We start from the raw sequence: 25,224 nt of genomic DNA on the forward strand, positions 1-25,224 counted from the left end.
GTCTTCCCCTTCTTTTGCCTGTGATCTTTTCCAGAATCAGTGTTTTCTCAAATTAACCCTTTCACATTATGTAGCCAGAGTATTGAGTTTTAGTTTTACTATTGGATTTTCTAGTGAACAGTTTATGTTTATTAAAAGCACTGACCAATTTAATATTGCAGTCCACAGAATTCTCAAAGTTTTTCTCTAGCATCACAGTTCAAAATTATGAATTTTCCAGTGGATAGCCTTACTTATAACTCTCAACCATAATATTACTGAAAAACCAGCATCGACTATATGGACCGTTTTTGATAGTGAGATGTCATTGCTATATAATCTTATGCAGATTTGCCATAGCACTCCTTCCAAAAAACAAGTTCATTTTAATTTCATGGCTGCAGTCACCATCTGCAGAGATGTTTGAGCCCAGGAAAATGAAATATGTCACTGCCTCCACAGCTTCCTGATCTATTTTCAAATAACTGATAATACTAGATGACATTTTATGTTGATCAACCAACTAGCTTTTGCAGTTTCCATTTTCCACCAACAGGCTTGTCAGCTCTTCCTCACTTACAGCCCTCAGTGTGGTATCATCTGCATGTCAAATGTGGTTAATATTTCTCCCAGTGATTTTGATACAGCAACTGTTTCATCCAACCCAGAGTTTTACATGACATATTCAGTTTATAGGTTGAATAAATAAGGTGGCAATATGAATGCTCCTTTCCCAGTCTTGAACTAGACAGTTGCTGCATGTTTGTTTCTAATTTGCCTTTTGTTCTGCCTACATATTCTTTGAGGCAAATGGTGTGATGTGGTATCCTCATTTTTCTAAGAAATTGCCACAGTTTCTAGTCAGTATAGGCTTTAAAGTAGCTAATAACACAATCATTTTTTCTGGATTTCCCTTTCTCCATTATCCAGTGGATATTGGCAATTTGATCTGTTGTGCTTTTGCCACCTCTAAAACCAGTTGTACATCTGGCAATTTCCAGTCCCTATGTTATTGGAGTCTAGCTGCTTGAAGGATCTTGAGCACTACGTTACTAGCATGGGAAAGAAATGCGGTTGTTAATGTAAGCATTCTTTAGCTTCAAACTTTTTTGGGTTTGTGATATAAACTGACTTTTACTAGTTCAATCCAATGACCACTCTTGTTTTCCAAAGTTGTTGGCAAATTCCATGCAGCACTGTAACCACAACACATTTAACAATTTTAAATAATTCATCTGGGAATTCCATCATTCTTGCAACCTGAATAAAAAAGAAAACAATGGCACTGCAAACTATCAGAAAAGTCCACAAGTTTAATAAAATAGAACTGTTTTAAGCGCTTTTCGTTAGCCTAACCGGCAAACGTCATCAGAAACAAGTTCAAACTGAAGAAACTCTTCTTTATATAAAAACAGCTGGTTAACATTAACCAATTACAACTCATTTGCTTTGATAACTTAAAAGCACCATGATGTTAAAGTGGCAACTACATATAAAAGTTAGAAGCAACAATTCACTAGTCTATAATCATGACTCAAAGATTTTAACACTCTACGCTTACTAACTAATGAAAACATAACTATACAATTGACAGTTCCCAACTGAACATTTAAATAGGCAACGTTCACCTCTTTAAGCTTTTTAGTTTTAGTATACTGCTGATAGAACAAGTGTTTAAACCAGGAGGATTATAGGCATTCAGCCTAACTTGCCAAGTTAATTCAAGTTCTTCTAATTTTAGGGGTCTAGGACCATCCCTACTATCATACTTGACTTGGTCAATGATAATAAACCTAAAGGCATGATCTTTATTAATAGAAATATGTTTGGCTAGGGCATTCTCTAATTTATGTTTATTAATAGCATATTGATGTTCATAAATTCTGTCATGGAGCCTCCGCTCCATTTTTCCTATATAAAAAACAGGACAGAATTTACACCTAGCCAAGTACACAACAAAACTAACTATAGGTAAGGGAGCACACCATCATATGCGTTGGCGATACGATCCATGTATAGTTCTGTATATTCCTGCCACCTTTAAATATGTTTTGCTTCTGTTGGGTCCTTCAAATCTGTCTTTTAACATGCTTCCAGCTCCCAAAAATCCTGACTGGTTTTATGACGTTTCTGAGGACATGAACTAACTTTATAAAACCCCATGGCAGACCTTTCTATTTAGAGTATTTCTACTGACAAACTCAAAAGATAGCTGTCTACTGCCCTACTATCTCTGTGTTAAAAAGTTCTAAACCTCTGCCACCCTGGCATTTAGGGTGCTTAATTATCAGACTCTGACAAAATACCTTTTGCCTGTTTTAGGGGAATTAAATAAACTATAGCTATTTGGTGGAATCTGAACACAAAGGTACAGATGGTCCCAACACATGATGAAGCTACACTTAGACAGGGGTTCTATAAAATGCAGTTATTCTGTAGAGGCCACCTCCATGGCTGTAGCTACTGACTGTCTCAGATTTGCTTGGCTTCACCTCTTCATATGGATCTTTTGTTTGGCCCTAATACTGCTGAGATTTTCAAAACTGCAGGAGAAAGGTAAAGTAATGCAGAATTTTAAACGGACTTTGCTGACTTCTTTTCCCAGACATCAAAGGAATTCTTCTTCCAAATGGATTTCCTTTGTCCATAGCTAGCAAAGGCACATCCACAAGGACAGGAAATAGCTCAAGATAAGATTTCTTGAAAAAACTGCTGGGGATTCCAAATTGGGGGGAGAGGCTTTTCCAGATAAATCCTCTTTAGTCAATCTTTTGCCTCCACCCGCTCTCCTCAGTCCAGAACCTCCCTTGTCCAAGAGGTTCACGTTCTCCCTCCCATTTTTGAAAATTCATCACTTCAGACAGCTGAGTCTTATCATACAACACAGTTATGTAATGTCTTTTAGAGAGCTCCCTCCATGAAATGGAATTTCCCCACCTCCACCCAATCAGGCCCACATTATCCCCACCACTGTCCAGGATTTTCTCTTCCAGGGATCAATGGAAACTTTCTTATTCGAGTGATGTCCTTCAAGAATGCAACTGCAGTCCTTACATATGGGTTGTCCTGCCTCAGGCAGCCCTTCGGTCGGCCGGATTCCAAAGTCTGGGTCCGGCGTCGACTGATGTCTCCTCTTCCCCGACGTCAGAGCGACTGGGGTATAAAAGCATCAGTCGACGCCATCTTCTTCAGTCTTTCTTGCCGCGCGGTGCCCGAAGCAGAAGTAGTTCGCAAGTGCCGGTCGGTCAGCTCCTGTGTTTTCAGTTACCGAAGTCATCAAAAAGCTAAGTACCCCGTTGGGGAACCTTTCCTTGCCAAGTTAATAACTGTTTGTCTTGTGGTAAACAAATACCTCATAAGGACTTCCATTCTTACTGCCTTCCCTGCCTTGGCCCAGACCACGACGTCTCGGCCTGTGCTTGCTTCAATAAGCGCACTCTCAGGCGCCGGGCAGAATTTGCTGTAGACTTTTTTGGGGAAAATTACTCCTATATCATGCCGTCGGAACAACCGACATCACTTATTTCCAAAAAACGGAAGGACCGAGACCGGCATTCTTGGCCCGCGACTTCCACTGACACCACGCCAAAACTTACCGCGAGTGCATCGGTCTCCTCGGAGGCGGTAATTCAACCGCTCCAGACCAACGACACCGCTTTACCGCACACTTCGGTCCCGGAGGCTTCCTCGGTGCCGGTTGTTGATTTTCCTCCTGAAACCGAAACCCAAGTTTTGCCTGACACCATACCGGTGGACAAAGTTACTCCTGCACGTGGGGCAGCTAGGCCTCCGGTGTTTATGTCCATCAAGGCCTACACACGTGCTAAGGCTGCCAACCAGGCTAAGTCTCTCCCTCCTAAATCTTTTTCTCAGGGTCCCACTTCTGATGAGATCTGCAGCTAAAGTCAAGATCTGTTTATTTCATTACTCAGAGGCTGTCAGGCTCATCCAGACAGAGGTTCTCAGCCGCCTGCAGACAAAAGGCCTAGGGTTGAGCAGACAGATACCTTTTCCTCAGATGAAGCCTCTGGCGACTCAGGTCATTCAGATTCCCGGGAAGAATCCTTCCAGGCCTACGAGGATTCTGATGCTGATGAATCTATTCCCTCTGCCTCTCCTCCTGAGGATATTTCTTTCGGGGAAATTCTCCACTCCATGAGAGAGCATTTTCAGTGGCAGGGCCAGGATTTCTCCGACTCCAGGAAAAGGCTTCGTACTTTCCTTAAGTTACCCCAGCACAGGCCTTTAGCTATTCCACCTGTGTTAGATGTATTGGATGATGTGTACTCAGACTCGAGTGCTTCTCCCGATTCTCTCCCTCCTGCTCCTGTCAAGCCAGACAGATATTACAGGGTTCCTGAAACTCATAAACATCTCTTTAAGGCCCACTCTGTTGACCTAGAAACTATTTCCCAGGGGCCCAAGGGAGTGGCCACTTCCACGGCCAAAAATCCTTTGCCCGCTGACAGGGAATCTAGGTCCCTGGAGAGGTGGGGCAAAAAAGTTTATACCTCTACCACCCTTGCCATGAGGGCACTTAACTGTCTTTTTCATATGTTTCAGTATCAGGATTTCTTGATGGATGATTTGCAGAAAAAGTTAGCCTCTCCTGAGCCTTTAGATAGAAAGGCCTTGCAGGCTTTGGTTCATAATATTCAGCAGGTTAGCAAGCATTTTCTACAGTGTGGTTATGATGCATTGGAAGCTTCATGTAGGGCAGCTATGACAGGGGCTGTCATTCGTAGACATGCTTGGTTGAAAGAACAGGCATTGCCAGATCATGTTAAAGTAAAGCTTCTAGATGCACCTCTGGAAAAACACAAGCTATTTGGTGCTATTGCTCAGGACGTGTTGAAATCAATTGAGGAAAAGGCTAAATCAGTACAAACAGTCAAAGATTTCCTATAGGTTCAGCCACCAAGGTTCCGCAGGAATTGGCCTTCGAAGAATTGGTCCTTTCCAGACACTGACAAGTTCCAAAGGGGAAAAAACAGGCGTGCTCGAGGTAGAGGGCAATACCGAGGCTCCTACAGGGGCCGCCAATGGCAACCGACTAATCAGAGAAGTGGCGCAGGGACTTCTGTTGTTCCACAGGGACAATCGCAATGACTTGACACCGCCGACCGAGGCTCAAAGAGAAGCACCTTTAGGCGGAAAATTATCCTTATTTTCAAGAAATTGGCACGTTTTAACAAAGGACAAATGGATTCTGGACATAATAGACAAAGGTTACAGGTTCCACTTCCATACCTTACCAACAAGACAAGGCATGCCAAACCTGCCACAAAATCAAAGGGCAGAGGCACTCATACAGATTTCAAAGCTGCTACAAATCAAAGCAATAGAAAAGGTTCCTCCTCAGGAACAAGGCCAGGGATTCTACTCAAGACTGTTCCTTGTTCCAAGAAAAGAAAAGCAACGGAGACCTATACTGGACTTGTCCGCTCTAAACACTTTTCTCATTGTGCCAAAATTCAAAATGCTGACGTTACAGCAACTTCTTCCCATGCTGGGCAAGGGGTCTTGGCTGGTTACTCTGGACCTCAAGGAGGCATACCTGCATGTCCCAATCAGACACAGTTGCAGAAGATACCTCAGATTTCTTGCAGGGTCAGAGCATTATCAATTCTCAGCATTGCCTTTTGGCTTCTACTGTGCCCAGAGTATTCACGAAATGCCTGGCATCAGTAATTGCACACTGCAGACTCCAGGGGATACAAATATACCCTTACCTGGACGACTGCCTTATACAAGCGGACAGCAAGCAAGCCTTGATAAGACACTTGAACTATGTCATTCACTTACTACAGGCTTTGGGATACACAGTCAACATTCAAAAATCAAGACTACTGCCATCCCAACAAATAATTTTTCTAGGAGCCAAACTGGACACAAACTCACAAATGGCTTTTCTCACAGAAGAAAAACAAGAACAATTACCACATTACTTCAAAAGCCTAGCAAAGCTCACCCAGATGACTGCAAGGAAAATCCTGCAGGCTCTGGGTTTCATGGCATCTTGCATTCTTCTGATTCCACTGGCAAGATTACACATGAGAAAAATACAATGGTACCTAAAACGTTTATGGTCTCAACACAGCCACAACTTAGAAGCAATTATTCCACTCATTCCATGTCTACAAAAGGAATTTTTGTGGTGGGCACAAGCAAGCCAGCTAAACAAAGGCATGTCTTTCAACAAACCTCAAACAAGCCAAACCATTACAACAGACGCCTCAGATCATGGATGGGGGGGGGCGCACATGGAGGGCAGATGCATTCAAGGGCAATGGGCACCCCAGGAAGTGCATCTACACATCAAGTCAAAAAGAGATGTTGGCTGTGATTCATGCAATCGAGGCCTTAGGAAAATTTCTTCAGCAAGGTCAACTGCTAATAAAGACAGACAACACCACTGTTATGTGGTACATAAACAAACAGGGAGGCACTCATTCTTACCCCCTCTGCAGGCTAACAATGACTCTTTGGGAAAAGGCCCTGAAACTGAACATACAGTTGCAATCCCAGTTTGTTCCAGGCAAGGACAATGTTCTAGCAGACAGTCTAAGCAGAAACATCTTGGATCCGCACGATTGGATGTTGCATCCAGACATTTTTTCACAAATAACTCCTGCATGGGGGAGGCCGAACATAGACCTCTTTGCCTCACACCTCAATCATCATCTGAAGAAGTTCTGCTCGAGGACACACCATCCTCAAGCCTGGAGAATGGATGCTCTCTCCTTCAGCTGGAACTCTCTAACAATCTATGCATTCCCACCTCTACCATTAATGACCAAGGTGTTACTGAAGATCAAAGCAGAACAACCGAAAGGCATTTTGATAGCTCCAGACTGGCCAAGACAGCACTGGTATCCATTACTAAGGAGCATAACTCGCACCAAGCCGTGGCCCCTGCCTCAATGGCCTCTGCTTCTGACTCAGCACAATTACAGGACGTCTCATCCCAACCTGCAAACATTACAGCTGACTACTTGGAGGGTTCAATGACTTCTCCCCATATTTCTCTCTCCAAGAAAGTTCGAGATCTTACTGGAAGCACGCAGACCTTCCACGAGAAAAACTTACTCAGCCAAATGGAAGAGATTCAGCATCTGGAATGCCAGCAAGGGTCAGGATGCATCAGTAATGAGCATCCCACAGATACTAGAATACTTGGCAGAAATGCTACATAATGGCCTTTCATATTCTTCCATAAAAATACACACTTCAGCAATTTCAGCAAAATACAACAGTGATCCACCTGTGTTTTCACATCCTTTGCTAAGACAGTTTCTAAGAGGGATTAAGAATATCAAACCTCCCAGAAAACCACCAGTGCCTGCATGGGACCTCAACTTCGTGTTGGAAAAATTAACTCTCCCTCCTTTTGAGCCAGCAGCATCTTCAGAATTGCAATTTCTCTCCTGGAAAACAGTTTTCCTGTTGGCAGTTAACTCAGCAAGAAGAGTCTCGGAGATACAAGCCCTCATGGCAGTACCTCCATTTCTCATTTTTCATCAGGACAGAGTTTCTTTAAGAACCAATCCTTCATTCATGCCAAAAGTGATATCTAGGGTGTCTCTAAATCAAGCAATTCACTTGCCTACCTTCTTTCCCAGTCCTCAAAATAAAGGAGAAAAGCTGCTGCACACTTTGGACATACACAGACAATTGCGCTACTACTTGGACAGAACAAAAGCCAACAGAAAGTCTGACCAACTATTTGTAGCTTATGCTGCTGGAGTACAAGGAAAGGCAATTTCCAAACAAACAATTTCAAAATGGATTGGACACTGCATCAGATTCTGTTACTCTTTCCATGGAAAAGGTGTGCCAGCCAATATCAGGCCACATTCCACCAGAGCTATAGCCACTTCCACAGCCTTTTTAAGAGGGGTGGCTACAAAGGACATTCTAGAAGCTGCTACATGGAACTCCGTGCATACATTTTCCAAACACTACAAACCTGCCTTTATATTCCAGATCCCGAGCAGGCTTTGCTTCGGCAGTCCTGTAGGGCATTTTAGCTACACCATCTTTATCTTAGATCCTACCACCCCCAGCTTGGCTATGGTATTCAACCCATATGTAAGGACTGCAGTTGCATTCTTGAAGGACATAGTACAGTTTTGTACCTACCATAAATGTAGATGTCCGATAGATATGCAACTGCAGTCAGGTTTTCCCTTCCTCCTACCCCTCTGTAAATTATCCTTTTTGGGTCCACTCCCCTTTTCCAAATTAGCTGGGGAAACCTGTTATGGTGCATCTGTTTATTACTGTTGTGCATGTCTGGAATTTTTTATCCAGTCTCTAATTTTTAGCCTTCTTTGGAGGGCACCTGGCATCTGGGGCAAGAAACACTGAAGAAGATGGCGTCGACTGATGCTTTTATACCCCAGTCGCTCTGACGTCGGGGAAGAGGCGACATCAGCCGACGCCGGACCCAGACTTTGGAATCCGGCCGACCGAAGGGCTGCCTGAGGCAGGACAACCCATATGTAAGGACTGCAGATGTCCTTCATGGATGCATCTGCAGTCATAACAACTGGGTTGTCCTGTCGTCAGGCAGCCCTTCAGTCGGCCGGATTCCAAAGTCCGGGTCCGCTTCGCTGATGTCGCACTTCACCCGACGTCATCTCTGTTGGTCTTCGGTATAAAGGCATCAGCCGACGCCATTTTCCCAGTCTTTCTTGCGGCGTGGCGCCCAAGCAGAAGCTGTTCGCAAGTGCCGGTCGGTCGGATCCAGAGATTACTTCTACCAAATACTACTCAAGACTTCTAAAGCTAAGTACCCGTTGGGGACTCTTTCTTGCCTCAGCCGATGTCAGAAAAAGTTAATAATTGTTTAACCTGTGGGAAACAAATACCTCATAAGGATTTCCACTCTTACTGTCTGCCTTGTTTAGGCCCAGCCCACGACGTAGCAGCCTGTTCGCCTGTGCTTCTTTCAACCGACGAACGCTTAGGCGCCGGTCGGAGTTTGCTGAACAGTTTTTCGGTTCTGATTTTGCGTATATTATGCCGCCGGATCCTCCGACTACCCAAACTGCTAAAAACGCAAAGATAAAGACCGACACTCGGTCCGTGGTTTCGCCGAAACCATGGTTAAGCAAATCATGAGTGTCTCGGTTTCGCCGAAACCGAGAAAACTGATCAAAATACAGCAGAATCTATCACTACCACTGAGGCCCCTGCTACTTCTCTTGAATCGGCCTCAGAAATTTTATCCACTACGGTGGCTGCCACTGACTTATCAGACACCATTCCCTTGGATGTGTCTACCCCAGCACGTGGTGCTGCTAGGCCTCCAGCAGCCATGTCCATTAAGGCCTTTGCCAGGGCCAAAGCAGCCAAAACTACTAGAACAGTGCCTGCTAAACCCCCTACAACCCGGCCCTCTTCTAGTGCACAAATGCTTACTCAGGCAGAAGATTTATTTTCATTAATTAGGGGATCTCAATCTCACCCAGACAGGGCCTCTCAGCCCCCAGAGAAGAGACCTAGGGCAGAGCCCCCCGAGCCTGTGTCCTCTGATGATTCTGCTGATGAATCAGACATAACAGACCAGCCAGAGGCTCCTTTCTCCAATTTTGAAGACTCAGATGCTGAAGAATCCATTCCAGCTGCCTCCCCACCAGAAGAATTTTCCTTTGGGGAAACCTTACATGCCATGCGAGAGCAGTTCCAATGGCAGCAGCAGGATTTCTCAGACTCCAGAAAGAGACTGAGAACCTTTCTGCACCTTCCACAACACAGGCCCTTAGCTATACCTCCTGTGCTCTCTGTAGTGGATGATGCCTTCAATGATGTCTGCTCTGCACCAGATTCTTTACCTCCAGCCCCTGCCAAACCAGACAGATTTTACAGGGTACCAGACACTCATCACCACCTTTACAAGGCCCCACTTGCAGACCCCGAAACTATATCCCAGGGTCCCAAGGCAGTAGCTGCGACCACAGCTAAAAACCCTATTCCTTCTGAAAGGGAAGCCAGGTCTCTAGACAGATGGGGCAAAAAGGTTTACACTTCAGCTACTCTCTCAGCTAGAGCTTTAAACTGTCAGTTTCACATGATACAATACCAAGAGTTTATGCTTGATCAGTTAACAAAAAAGCTATCCTCTGATGAATCAATTGATAAGAAATATGTATTAGAAATGGTAAATAACATGCAACAGGTTAGTAACCATTCCTTAAAATGTGGCTATGATGCACTGGAGGCTTCATTTAGATCAGCCATGACTGGCACAGTGATAAGAAGGCATGCATGGCTAAAGGAACAAGCTTTACCGGATCATGTTAAAGCTAAGTTATTAGATGCTCCTATGGATAAGACCAGCTTGTTTGGTACACCTGCCCAGCAGGTAATGAAGAAAATGGAAGAAAAGGCAAAATCTGTTCAAACGGTTAAAGATTTCTTGCAGTTCCAACCCCCAAGGTTTAGCAGGAACTGGCCTGCCAAAAATTGGTCCTTTCCTGACTCCACAAGATCCCAAAGGGGCAGGAATAGACGTTCCAGAGGCAGAAACCAATCCAGAGGAGGTGCCTACAGAGGACGACAGTGGCAAGGTAACAACAGAGGCACAGACACAACCACTGCCACTACAACAACACAGCCACAGTGACTTAACTCTAAATCCGCCTACCAGGGAACAAATAGCAGCTCCATTAGGCGGCAAATTAACCTTATTTTCAAAGAACTGGCACTATATCACAAAAGACAAGTGGATTTTACAAACCATAGATCAAGGTTACCGGTTCCACTTCCACACTTTACCAGTCAAAAGAGGAATGCCAAATCTACCTCCAAATCAAAAACAGAGGCTCTACAACAGATAATGCAGTTAGCAAACATGAGAGCTGTGGAAAGAGTGCCAACAACAGAACAAGGAAAGGATTCTACTCAAGACTATTCCTAGTTCCAAGAAAGGAAAAAGTTGGAGACCTATTCTCGACCTGTCCACCTTAAATACATACATCATTGTCCCAAAATTCAAAATGCTGACCCTACAGCAACTTCTTCCCATGCTGGGCAAGGAGTGTTGGCTGGTAACTCTAGATCTCAAGGAGGCATACCTGCACGCCCCCATTCGACCAATCTGCAGAAGATACCTCAGATTTCTTGCAGGATCAGAGCATTATCAATTCTCAGCATTGCCCTTTGGCTTATCTACTGCGCCCAGAGTATTCACAAAATGCCTGGCATCAGTAATCGCCCACTGCAGACTACAGGGAATTCAAATTTACCCATACCTGGACGACTGCCTGCTACAATGGACAACAAAATCAAGCTGACAACAGATTTACAAAGGGTCATTTACTTGCTACAAGCACTGGGATACACAGTCAATTTACAAAAATCAAGGCTGATCCCATCCCAGACAAGGACATTCTTGGGCTGGAATTGGACACAGTAAAACAAATGGCTTTCCTAACTGCAGAAAACAAAGAGAACTCCTCTTTACTTCTTGGCACTAACAAAACAGAACAAGTTAACAGCAAGAAAAGTACTGCAGGCCTTGGGCTTCATGGCATCATGCATAATCTTGGTTCCACTTGCCAGACTACATATGAGAAAACTACAGTGGTACCTAAAGAATTTATGGTCCCAACACAGGCACAGCCTAGAAACAGAAATTCCACTAATTCCATGCTTAAAACAGGAGTTCCTATGGTGGGCTCAAGCATGCCAGTCAAACCCAGGGCTACCCTTTCAGATGTCAAGCAAGCCAGACCATCACAACAGACGCTTCAGACCTAGGATGGGGGCCCACATGCTGGACAAATGCGCAAGGATTGTGGACGAGGATCAACTTCATCTGCACATCAACCTAAAAGAAATGCTGGCAGTAAAACTGGCAATCCAAAACTTCAGACCATTTCTCAAAGAGGGCCAGTTGATGATAAGGACAGACAACACCACAGTCATGTGGTACATCAACAAACAGGGAGGCACTCATTCATACCCCTATGCAGAATGACTTTGGAGCTGTGGAACCTGGCACTCAGCTACAACATCCAGTTACAGGCAATATTTGTACCGGAAAAGAAAATACTCTAGCAGACATATTAAGCAGAACCACATCGGATGCCCACGAATGGATGCTACACCGGACATCTTCAAGACCATCTCAAAGAAATGGGGAATGCCTCAGATAGATTTATTTGCTTCCCTCTCAATCACCAGCTCAAAAGTTCTGCACAAGGACATTCCACCCACTAGCATGGAAAGTGGATTCGCTCTCCTTCAGCTGGAAAGGCCTAACAGCATATGCATTCCCACCTCTTCCCTTGATACACAAGGTATTACTAAAAATCAAGGAAGAACGTCCAAGGATAATCCTAATAGCTCCAAACTGGCCAAGACAACACTGGTACCCACTGCTGAGGAGCATGTCTCAGAACAATATGTGGCCAATACCCCTGATGCCTTTGATGTTAACTCAGAACAACTACAGCATCATGCATCCAAACCTAAAAGCTGCAACTGACTGCATGGAACATCACATAGCAGCAGCTAATCCAGAACTTTCCCAGAGAGTTAAAGACATTATTCTTGAAGCCCGCAGACCTTCAACAAGAAGGAACTATGCAGGAAAATGGAAAAGGTTTGTCATTTGGAGTACTGAAAGAGGAAAAGATGTGTCAAACATAGATATGCCTAACATTCTGGAGTATCTGGCAGAACTTCTACATTCAGGCTTGTCCTACTCCTCCATCAAGATACATGCATCAGCAATATCAGCAGAATACAGCTTTGATCCACCTGTTTTTTCACACCCATTACTCAGACAGTTCCTCAGAGGAATCAAGAATGTAAAACCTCCAAGGAAACCACCATTACCAGCTTGCGACTTGAACTTTGTGCTAGAAAAGTTGACACTATCACCCTTTGAGCCAGCAGCAACAGCAGACCTACAGCATCTATCGTGGAAAACCGCCTTCCTACTGGCAATAACATCAGCCAGGAGGGTTTCTGAACTCCAGGCCCTAATGGCAGTACAACCCTTCCTAATCTTCCATCCAGATAGAGTGTCCATGAGGACTAATCCTACATTTATGCCTAAGGTGGTATCCAGAGTGTCTTTAAACCAGGCAATCCACCTACCTACCTTCTTTCCCAACCCACAAAACAGAGGGGAAAGAATACTGCATACCTTGGATGTACATAGACAGCTACGCTACTACCTGGACAGAACAAAAAGTAGCAGAAAAACTGATCAGCTTTTTGTAGCCTATGCAACAGGAAGGGAAGGAAAAGCTATTTCCAAACAGACAATCTCCAAATGGATAGGAAATTGCATACGATTCTGTTACTCCTTCCATGGAAAACCAATTCCACAGAACATAAGACCTCATTCTACAAGGGCAACAGCCACTACCACAGCCTTTTTACGAGGAGTGGCAACCAAAGACATTACTGAGGCGGCTACTTGAACCTCCGTGCATACATTTGCCAAGCATTATAATTTGCCTCTATATTCCAGATCCCGAGCAGGGTTTGCCACTGCTGTACTGCAAGGGATCCTAAACACACCATAATCTAGTTTCTTCCTCCTCCCCTAGTTGGCTATGGTATTCTACCCAGTTGTTATGACTGCAGATGCATCCATGAAGGACATAGTACAGTTTTGTACCTACCATAAATGTAGATGTCCGAACTGGATAGCATCTGCAGTCAGGATTACCCTCCCTCCTTCCCCTCTGTGGTACTCCTAGGGTGTTTACCCTCCTAATAGCTAGCTGGTGGGGGAGTCTTTATGGTGTATTTGTTGTATATATGTACATACATGCTTATTTTTGTGTTTACCACTATCTTTTGGAAACATTGGCATCTATCCAAAATTTTAGCCTACAAGAGGGCTACTGGCATCTGGGGCAAGAAACACTGAGGAAAATGGCGTCGGCTGATGCCTTTATACCCGAAGACCAACAGAGATGACGTCGGGTGAAGTGTGACATCAGCCGAAGCCGGACCCGGACTTTGGAATCCGGCCGACTGAAGGGCTGCCTGACGACAGGACAACCCAGTTGTTATGACTGCAGATGCTATCCAGTTCGGACATCTACATTTATGGTAGGTACAAAACTGTACTTTGCATATCTATCGGACATCTACATTTATGGTAGGTACAAAACTGTACTTTCTGGGCCCTCAGAAAAGAGGGTGCTTGGTGGCCCATTCTAGATTTGTCTCACCTCAACACTTTCCTGAAATTGCCATCTTTCAAAATGTCCCTTTTGCAAATTCTAATTCCTTTCATCATTTTTCAAGCCTTTCTAATATCCGTAGACCTAAAAGATGCATACCTACAGGAAATTTCTTAGGTTCTCTATTTTTTCATTCCAGTTTCATTTCTCTGCTTTATTTATCCTTTGGACTTTTTCCTGCCTCCAGGGTTTTCACAGAGTCATGTACCAGCCATTACCTTTAGCAGAACCCAGGGAATACAAACATTTCCTTACCTGGACAATGTTCTAATCCAGATGTCAACCAAGGGCACCTTACTTCCCTCGCTTATATAGTTGTCTTTCTGAAAAGACTAATCTTCTCCCTGAATGAAAAGAAGTCTTCCCTGACCACCTATCAGGATCTTTTCGTTTTGGGATGTAGGTTGAATACCCCCCCCCCCCTTCTCCCTATAAGACGGCTATTCTCCCTCTGGAGAAGGTTCCATCTCAGTTCAGCTACTTCGAGTCCCTGCGTCCCCTGTTCAGACTCTGCAAGAGAAGTCCTGAGAACTCAGGGCTACGTGGCATCTACAATACATATGGTGCCCTTTGCCACATTACGCATGAGAAAAGTCTAATGGTACTTGAAATTACTTTGGTCTCAACACTCACTCACTGTATTTCCAAATCCCCCTCTCGCCCTTTCTAAGGAAAGCTACAGTGGTGGATTTCTGAACTCCAGCTGTATCTGGACTCCCTTTCTTCCCACCTACTCCCACCCAGGACATCTGAACACTTGCATTGGATCTTGCTTGGGTGTGTGGACGGGTCCCACTAATGTTCAAGTCATGTGGTCATCCAAAGAGATAAGGGGGCACATTAATGTCAAAGAAATGAAGGCCCTTATCCACTCCCTTCAGGTTTTCTCACACCTCTGGAAACCAGGCTTCCTCATGTTTTCATAGCCAACACCATGGTCATGTGGTACAACAAATAGGGGATGGGAAAGCAAGTCCTACTAGCTGTGCAGACTAGCATTCATGGCACCTATAGGTTGTTTTACATACTGTGAGCTGTGTTTCCTCAGACTCTCTAAGCCAGTGATGGCGAACCTATAACACGCATGTCAAAGGTGACATGCTATGATGTTTTTGGTGATGTGCTGAGTTACCAAAGAAACTTGATGAACACTTGTCTGTTTTTTTTTCCTGATTGCCCAGAAATAAAGGGTTTGTCTGGAGTTTACGATGTAAACCAGGAATTCTATGTTTCCACCTTTCTTGAAGCCGATTGTTTTTTTCACCTTGCAGATTAACCAGTCAGCACAGATTCAGTAACGCACCAGAGATGGAAGCTGAAGTTTCACACCTCACGACAGTTATTGTTAGTGTTGCTTATACAGGAAGGTTGCATCTCTGGCATGTGTGGGAAGACTGTCCAGTCCACTTGCTCGACACTTTCACTATATAATACTGTTGGCAGCAGCAGCATCACCTCTCTACTCACAGAAAAGTTGTGAAATCTTATTTAAAAAAATGTAAACCAGCATTAAAAAAAGTTCAACAAACTAAAAACCAAAAAGGGCAGCCAAGGAAACTCTGCAACAATAAATATTTTTAAGCGCTTCCCCCCTTTAATTTAATGTGAAACATCTTCAGAAAATAAATATGAATGCAATTCTGGGTATATCTTTGAATTCACAGATTTGCTGACTGCTGTTTTACCAGCATTTAAATTGTCCTTTTCAGCTTGTAAAATTGCATGGGTTGCTGGAAGTCTGATTTTTGACGGCCAGGTTTCTGGTGTAGGATACAAACACTGGCTCCATGCATTCCTTAGCTCCTTTAGGATGCAGAAAGAAATTGTGTTGCACAGTGGATCATGTAATACCAAATCAAGGTATAACAGATTGCTTTCCAGTTGAATTCAGAAGCAATGCTGGGAGAGTATACAATCCACGTAAGGCTCTTAAAATATTTGTTATTTCAGAGTTTTCTTGGCTGCACTTTGTGGTTGTTCATTTGTTGTGAAAGCTTATTTCTTAAATATTTCAGAAACTGGTGATCATATGTAGAGTAGAAGCAAAACATCCCAAGGAGTCAGAGGGCATAGCTCTCAACCATCCAGATTTTCACAGAATGTACAGATTTTTGACTCATTTTAGTGCTGTTTATGTTGCTTCCTTCATAGCATTGTATAGTAAGTGGATATGCCGCTGCATTTCAAGTATTATGGATGAGTCATTTGTGTCACCAGTGATTTATGTTCATGGCAATGACATATTTTTCGTACCTGGCTAATTATCTTCTCAGCTGTTGGCCTATATTTTTGCACTACATTCATTACCAACTGTGACACGTGAGATATACCTACTGACATTTTATTTTATGCACTTTTCTACTGTATTGACTCTGGCTGCCTTATTTCCACTCGGTGTGCTCTTAGATATGTTGGCTTTCATGATGTCCTTCATGGATGCATCTGCAGTCATAACAACTGGGTTGTCCTGTCGTCAGGCAGCCCTTCAGTCGGCCGGATTCCAAAGTCCGGTCCGCTTCGCTGATGTCGCACTTCACCCGACGCCATCTCTGTTGGTCTTCGGTATAAAGCATCAGCCGACACCATTTTCCTCAGTCTTTCTTGCCGTGGCGCCCGCAGAAGCTGTTCGCAAGTGCCGGTCGGTCGGATCCAGAGATTACTTCTACCGAATACTACTTCAAGACTTCTAAAGCTAAGTACCCGTTGGGGACTCTTTCTTGCCTCAGCCGATGTCAGAAAAAGTTAATAATTGTTTAACCTGTGGGAAACAAATACCTCATAAAGATTTCCACCTTATTGTCTGCCTTGTTTAGGCCCAGCCCACGACGTAGCAGCCTGTTCGCCTGTGCTTCTTTCAACCGACGAACGCTTAGGCGCCGGTCGGAGTTTGCAGAACAGTTTTTCGGTTTTGATTTTGCGACATTATGCCGCCGGATCCTCCGACTACCCAATCTGCCAAAAACGCAAAGATAAAGACCGACACTTGGGTCCGCGGTTTCGCCGAAACCATGGTTAAGCAAACATGAGTGTCTCGGTTTCGCCGAAACCGAGAAAACTGATCAAAATACAGCTGAACCTATCTCTACAACTGAGGCCCCTGCTACCACTCTTGAATCGGCCTCAGAAATTTTATCCACTACGGTGGTTGCCACTGACTTGTCAGACACCATTCCCTTGGATGTCTCTACCCCAGCACGTGGTGCTGCTAGGCCTCCAGCAGCCATGTCCATTAAGGCCTTCGCCAGGGCTGAAGCAGCCAAGACTACTAAGACAGTGCCTGTTAAACCCCCCACAACCAGGCCCTCTTCTAGTTCTCAAATGCTTACTTTGGCAGAAGATTTAATTTCATTAATTAGAGGATCTCAATCTCACCCAGACAGGGCCTCTCAGCCCCAGAGAAGAGACCTAGGGCAGAGCCCCTGAGCCAGTGTCCTCTGATGATTCTGCTGACGAATCAGACATAACTGACCAGCCAGAGGCTCCTTTCTCCAATTTTGAAGATTCTGATGCTGAAGAATCCATCCCAGCTGCTTCCCACCAGAAGAATTCTCCTTTGGGGAAACCTTACATGCCATGAGAGCAGTTCCAATGGCAGCAACAGGATTTTTCAGACTCCAGAAAAGACTTAGGACCTTTCTGCACCTCCCACAGCACAGGCCCTTAGCTATACCTCCTGTTCTCTCTGTGGTGGATGATGCTTTCAATGATGTCTGCTCCGCTCCAGATTCTTTACCCCAGCCCCTGCCAAACCAGACAGATTTTACAGGGTGCCAGATACTCATCACCACCTTTACAAGGCCCCAGTTGCAGACCCTGAAACTATATCCCAGGGTCCCAAGGCAGTAGCGACCATAGCTAAAACACTATTCCTTCTGAAAGGGAAGCAAGGTCATTAGACAGATGGGGTAAAAAGGTCTACACTTCAGCTACTCTCTCAGCTAGAGCTTTAAACTGTCAGTTTCACATGATACAATACCAAGAGTGTATGCTTGATCAGTTAACTAAAAAACTAACCACTGATGAATCTCTTGATAAGAAATATGTATTAGAAATGGTAAATAACATACAACAGGTTAGCAACCATTCCTTAAAATGTGGCTATGATGCACTGGAGGCTTCATTTAGATCAGCCATGACTGGCACAGTGATAAGAAGGCATGCATGGCTAAAGGAGCAAGCTTTACCGGATCATGTTAAAGCTAAGTTGCTAGATGCTCCTATGGATAAGACAAGTTTGTTTGGTACACCTGCCCAGCAGGTTATGAAGAAAATGGAAGAAAAGGCAAAATCTGTTCAAACGGTTAAAGATTTCTTGCAGGTTCAACCCCAAGGTTTAGCAGGAACTGGCCTGCCAAAATTGGTCCTTTCCTGACTCCACAAAATTTCAAAGGGGCAGGAATAGACGTTCCAGAGGCAGAAACCAATCCAGAGGAGGTGCCTACAGAGGACGACAGTGGCAAGGTAACAACAGAGGCACAGACACAACCACTGCCACTACATCAGCACAACCACAGTGACTTAACCCTAAATCCGCCTACCAGGGAACAAATAGCAGCTCCTCTAGGCGGAAAGTTAACCTTATTTTCAAAGAACTGGCACTACATAACAAAAGACAAGTGGATTTTACAAACCATAGATCAAGGTTACCGGTTTCACTTCCACACTTTACCAGTCAAAAGAGGAATGCCAAATCTACCTCCAAATCAAAAAAGAGGCACTACAACAGATAATGGAGTTAGCAAACATGAGAGCTGTGGAAAGAGTGCCAACAGCAGAGCAAGGAAAGGGGTTCTATTCAGACTATTCCTAGTTCCAAGAAAGGAAAAAGTTGGAGACCAATTCTCGACCTGTCCACCTTAAATACATACATCATTGTCCCAAAATTCAAAATGCTGACCCTACAGCAACTTCTTCCCATGCTGGGCAAGGAGTCTTGGCTGGTAACTCTAGATCTCAAGGAGGCATACCTGCACGTCCCCATTCGACCAATCTGCAGAAGATACCTCAGATTTCTTGCAGGATCAGAGCACTATCAATTCTCAGCATTGCCCTTTGGCTTATCTACTGCCCAGAGTATTCACAAAATGCCTGGCATCAGTAATCGCCCATTGCAGACTACAGGAATTCAAATTTACCCATACCTGGACGACTGCCTACTACAAGGGGACAACAAAAGCAAGCTGACAACAGATTTACAAAGGGTCATTTACTTGCTACAAGCACTGGGATACACAGTCAATTTACAAAAGTCAAGGCTGATACCATCCCAAACAAGGACATTCTTGGGCGGAATTGGACACAGTAAAACAAATGGCATTCCTGACTACAGAAAACAAAAGAACTCCCTCTTTACTTCTTGGCACTAACAAAACTGAACAATTTAACAGCAAGAAAAGTACTGCAGGCCTTGGGCTTCATGGCATCATGCATAATCTTGGTCCCATTTGCCAGACTACATATGAGAAAACTACAGTGGTACCTAAAGAATTTATGGTCCCAACACAGACACAGCCTAGAAACAGAAATCCCACTAATTCCATGCTTAAAGCAGGAGTTCCTATGGTGGGCTCAGGCATGTCAGTCAAACCCAGGCCTACCCTTTCGCAGATGTCAAGCAAGCCAGACCATCACAACAGACGCTTCAGACCTAGGATGGGGGGCCCACATGCTGGACAAATGCGTGCAAGGATTGTGGACACAGGATCAACTTCACCTGCACATCAACCTAAAAGAAATGCTGGCAGTAAAACTGGCAATCCAAAAGTTCAAACCATTTCTCCAAGAGGGCCAGTTGATGATAAGGACAGACAACACCACAGTCATGTGGTACATCAACAAACAGGGAGGCACTCATTCATACCCCTATGCAGAATGACTTTGGAGCTGTGGACCCTGGCACTCAGCTACAACATCCAGTTACAGGCAATATTTGTACCGGGAAAAGAAAATACTCTAGCAGACATATTAAGCAGAACCACATCGGATGCCCACGAATGGAAGCTGCACCCGGACATTTTCAAGACCATCTCAAAGAAATGGGGAATGCCTCAGATAGATCTATTCGCATCACCTCTCAATCACCAGCTCAAAAGTTCTGCACAAGGACATTCCACCCACTAGCATGGAAAGTGGATTCGCTCTCCTTCAGCTGGAAAGGCCTAACAGCATATGCATTCCCACCTCTTCCCTTGATACACAAAGTACTACTAAAAATCAAGGAAGTACGCCCAAGGATAATCCTGATAGCTCCAAACTGGCCAAGACAACACTGGTACCCACTGCTGAGGAGCATGTCTCGAACAATATGTGGCCAATACCCTGGTGCCTTTGATGTTAACTCAGAACAACTACAGCATTATACATCCAAATCTAAAACGCTGCAACTGACTGCATGGAACATCACATAGCAGCAGCTAATCCAGAACTTTCCCAAAGAGTTAAAGACATTATTCTTGAAGCCGCAGACCTTCAACATGAAGGAACTATGCTGGAAAATGGAAAAGGTTTGTCATTTGGAGTACGGAAAAAGGAAAAGATGTGTCAAACATAGATATGCCTAACATTCTGGAGTATCTGGAAGAACTTCTTCATTCAGGCCTGTCCTACTCCTCCATCAAGATACATGCATCAGCTATTTCAGCAGAATACAGCTTTGATCCACCTGTTTTTCACACCCTTTGCTCAGGCAGTTCCTCAGAGGAATCAAGAATGTAAAACCTCCAAGGAAACCACCATTACCAGCTTGGGACTTAAACTTTGTGCTAGAAAAGTTGACACTATCACCCTTTGAACCAGCAGCAACAGCAGACCTACAACACCTGTCATGGAAAACTGCTTTCCTACTGGCAATTACTTCAGCAAGGAGGGTTTCAGAACTACAGGCCTTAATGGCAGTGCAACCCTTCCTAATCTTCCACCAAGATAGTGTCCATGAGGACTAATCCTACATTTATGCCTAAGGTGGTATCCAGAGTGTCTTTAAACCAGGCAATCCACCTACCTACCTTCTTTCCCAACCCACAAAACAGAGGGAAAGAATACTGCATACCTTGGATGTACATAGACAGCTACGCTACTACTTGGACAGAACAAAAATAGCAGAAAGACTGACCAACTTTTTGTAGCCTATGCAACAGGAAGGGAAGGAAAAGCTATTTCCAAACAGACAATCTCCAAATGGATAGGAAATTGCATACGATTCTGTTACTCCTTCCATGGAAAACCAATTCCACAGAACATAAGACCTCATTCTACAAGGGCAACAGCCACTACCACAGCCTTCTTACGAGGAGTGGCAACCAAAGACATTATTGAGGCGGCTACTTGGACCTCCGTGCATACATTTGCCAAGCATTATAATTTGCCTCTATATTCCAGATCCCGAGCAGGGTTTGCCACTGCTGTACTGCAAGGGATCCTAAACACACCATAATCTACTTTTATCCTCCTCCCTAGTTGGCTATGGTATTCTACCCAGTTGTTATGACTGCAGATGCATCCATGAAGGACATAGTACAGTTTTGTACCTACCATAAATGTAGATGTCCGAACTGGATAGCATCTGCAGTCAGGATTTCCCTCTGTGGTACTCCTAGGGTGTTTACCCTCCTAATAGCTAGCTGGTGGGGGGGAGTCTTTTATGGTGTATTTGTTTGTATATATGTACATACATGCTTATTTTTGTGTTTACCTCTATCTTTTTGGAAACATTGGCATCTATCCAAATTTTAGCCTTCAAGAGGGCTGCTGGCATCTGGGGCAAGAAACACTGAGGAAAATGGCGTCGGCTGATGCTTTTATACCCGAAGACCAACAGAGATGACGTCGGGTGAAGTGCGACATCAGCCGAAGCCGGACCCGGACTTTGGAATCCGGCCGACTGAAGGGCTGCCTGACGACAGGACAACCCAGTTGTTATGACTGCAGATGCTATCCAGTTCGGACATCTACATTTATGGTAGGTACAAAACTGTACTTTTCTCTTACTGTCTTTGCTCGCTCTCTTCTTAAAGTGAACTGAAAAGTTACATAACTGAAGTTTTCTTTCCTGATTTTGGTCTAGGTTGGTGTAGTTGCCTTAAAACATGTTTTTTTTTTCATTTAGAAAATAGACTAGAAATGTGACAGCAATCCTTGTTTACAGCCACAAGTCCCTTAGTCATGAGACATAACCGGCAGTAGCATCTTCATTTTTTGACATACCCCCACCCCTGCATATATATAACTTGATTATCCTGCTCTACCCCACTTTGTCTATTCTATAATGGTATATTTGCATAATTTAGTAAGTGTAAATACCATCTTTTTTCTAGTTTATGTATTGCTATGTAAAGAATTGTTTCTCTTGTTGGGGGGAGGGGGGGTGACACACCAGCAGAGTCAAGTTAGGGCATTTTCTGCATTTTTGACATGCTGAGCTCAAAAGGTTTGCCAATACTGCACTAAGCACATCCATTGAAGACTCTCCCAAAGAGATGTTGAGCAAGGAGTTCTTCCTGGATGTAGTCCACAAATGGGGTATCTCGCAAGTAGACCTGATGCCTCTTCCCAGAACAGACGGCTCAAGCTGTTTTGCTCCAGCTCCCCTTGTTCTCAGGTCTGGAGAGCGGATGTTATACCCTTCCACTGGAGAGAAATAATTCTTTAACCCCCCCTCCCCCCATCCCAAAGATCCTCTAAAGAGACGAACCAAAAATCTTGCTAGTGACCACTTTTTGGCCCATGCAGCAGCAGTTCCCCCTTCTACTTCACCTGGCCAGGGGCCGTCACTACAAATTATCCCACATGGTGGACTTGACATGCTTCCCAACCTGCAGGCTATCGATTTGACATACTCACTAATAGAATTTTTTTAAAACAAGGGACATCTTTTTTTAAATCATTATGTATGACAAGACAGTTTTACATTTATATAAATGAAAATGAACCATACTTTACAATCTTTCGCAAACATTATACATTACAAACCATGCCAACACAACTGTAGCTGTAAACATTCTACATCACTTGCAACGTTTCCAGTCATAGTCAGTCAGCCATTGCATAGCTCATCCAATTCATGCCTTCTTTTAAACCTCGTTCCTGCTCTGCATGTATTGATCCCACACTTTCCATTTTTTCCTATGTAATTTGCTCCTACCCTTTTATAAAGACCCCACGTCCAGCTGTTTTATCTCTGTTACTATCTTCACTGCTTCTAGTAAAGTTGGTTTAGACTTTGATTTCCATTTTCTAGTAATTGCTTTTTTTTTGTGGCAGCCATCATAATTAAACTCAGCAAGCCCTTACTGTGTCTAAAAAAAACATTTTCTTAGTTACACCAGTTTGCTCACCCAGCATCTCCGATAGAACAGTACAGGGAATCTTTAAAGTCTGCCAACTCATTACTCTTCCAGAAAATGTTTCTTTCCCATCACACCTCCAACATTTGCTGTCTAGCTGAGGAAAACGTATTTGGAGTCTACTTGGGATACAAAAATACCTACATACACACTTCCAAGCAAAGGTCCTTAATCTTCCAGACATTGTTGCATATTTGGGAGATATTCATATACCCCCCCCATTGTTTCTTCTTGAATTGCTTATCCAGTCTCTCTTCCCAATTCTTTCTAACCTCCTCTGATTCTTAGTTATGCAATATTTTATAGGCTCTACTAATTATTCCTTTAACAGCAACTTTTGTTCTAGATTCTACTAAAACTCTACCAGTGCTGGTTTGGGTCTATGTTATAAAGTTGAACAAGTAAAATGTTGACTTACCTTTAATCAACAATGGCCAAATCACCGATTTCCTTCTAAGGGAAAGAAATAATAGCCCAATGACACACACCACATTAAAACAATTACTATGAAATTGGGGGGGGGGGGCTTCACCCCCTACACTCCCTGATGTGGGGGGCTGTGCCCCCCACACCCCCCTAACTAGATATACTGACTCTGAGATCACACTACAGTTGGGGAAAAGGGCAGATTTAAAAGAACGGCCAACTGATATCTTTCCCTTAGAAAGAAATCGATGATTTGACCATTCAATGATGTGCAGCTTCGACAAATAAGGGTCAACTAAAGGTGAGTTGACATCACTTCGCGTAAATGATATAGACCCTTTTGTTTAGGTCCCCCAAATTACTTTCTCTTTGCCTGTACTCTAATATCAATCCTTGATAGCAAAGGCAATCTCTAACCTGTAGTCCAAGTAAATTCTTATCTTCCCATTCTATTACCTTTCCCCTTCTAGTTATTTGCCCCCAATTTCTTTATTCCTTTGCCAGTTTTCTCCAGTGTATTCCAGCCCCTTCTTACCTATTGTCTATATCCCTAATTGCAGTCCTCCCTATGGGCAGAATCTCTTTTCCATTCCTGTGTTGGCTTAGTTCTTAGAATACTTTACTTTGAATATAATGTTCTGTATGATTGTTATTCTCCTTAAAGGTCTGCATCCAAAATCCCAATCTCTCCTTGTTTCTTGAGCCCCCCACCCAGTTTCATCATCTCTTTCCACTTTAAATTGTAGTTTTCTGCTTGTACTATGTATAGGAGCCTAACTGTGTTGCTCCGGAATGCCTTATCAAATCAGGTAATCCCAATCCACCCTGCTCTATTGGAAGAATACATTTATCCCACTTGACTTTCGCAGTCTTCCCCTCTCAGGTAAAATCCTTCAGCTCTTTATTAATCGCTGTCTACAACTTCTCCTTTGGTTGATAAAAATATGCCTGACCTGTGTATAAGACTAAAAGGGGCTAAAAATATTTAACCGCTTGTATCTTACTAGCGATATCCATATAGCAGAGCTTCCATTTTTTCAGTTTTTGTATTATCTTTTTAGTCTCTTCCATTATTAGCTACCACACCAGAATAATTTTTAATCTTGGCACCTATGTTTCTAATGCAAACAGGTAACCTGTAAATGGTTAATCTCCAAGGCCCATGCTGGGTATCAGAACTTGTCAGAGATTTGGGATGATGGCTAGGCTTAAAAAGGCCCTTATGGTCAGTAGCCTAGTAAACACCTTTGAACCTATAATAT

The 25,224-nt window shown here is 43.7% G+C and overlaps 1 protein-coding gene across 1 annotated transcript in view; it reads left to right on the top strand.

The window, feature by feature from the left end:
* RNF19A (ring finger protein 19A, RBR E3 ubiquitin protein ligase) overlaps window positions 1–25,224 on the top strand; it is an 880,338-nt gene that overhangs the window by 332,808 nt on the left and 522,306 nt on the right. The window contains exons 9-10 of the mRNA XM_044075162.1: window positions 12,377–12,394; window positions 12,895–12,913. Coding sequence (XP_043931097.1) covers window positions 12,377–12,394; window positions 12,895–12,913 — 37 coding nt within the window. The remainder of the gene's footprint in view (window positions 1–12,376; window positions 12,395–12,894; window positions 12,914–25,224) is intronic.

The sequence above is a fragment of the Protopterus annectens genome, chromosome 6.part0 (genome assembly GCF_019279795.1).
Source record: "Protopterus annectens isolate FY-2018-M chromosome 6.part0, PAN1.0, whole genome shotgun sequence".
Lineage (NCBI taxonomy): Eukaryota > Metazoa > Chordata > Ceratodontiformes > Protopteridae > Protopterus > Protopterus annectens.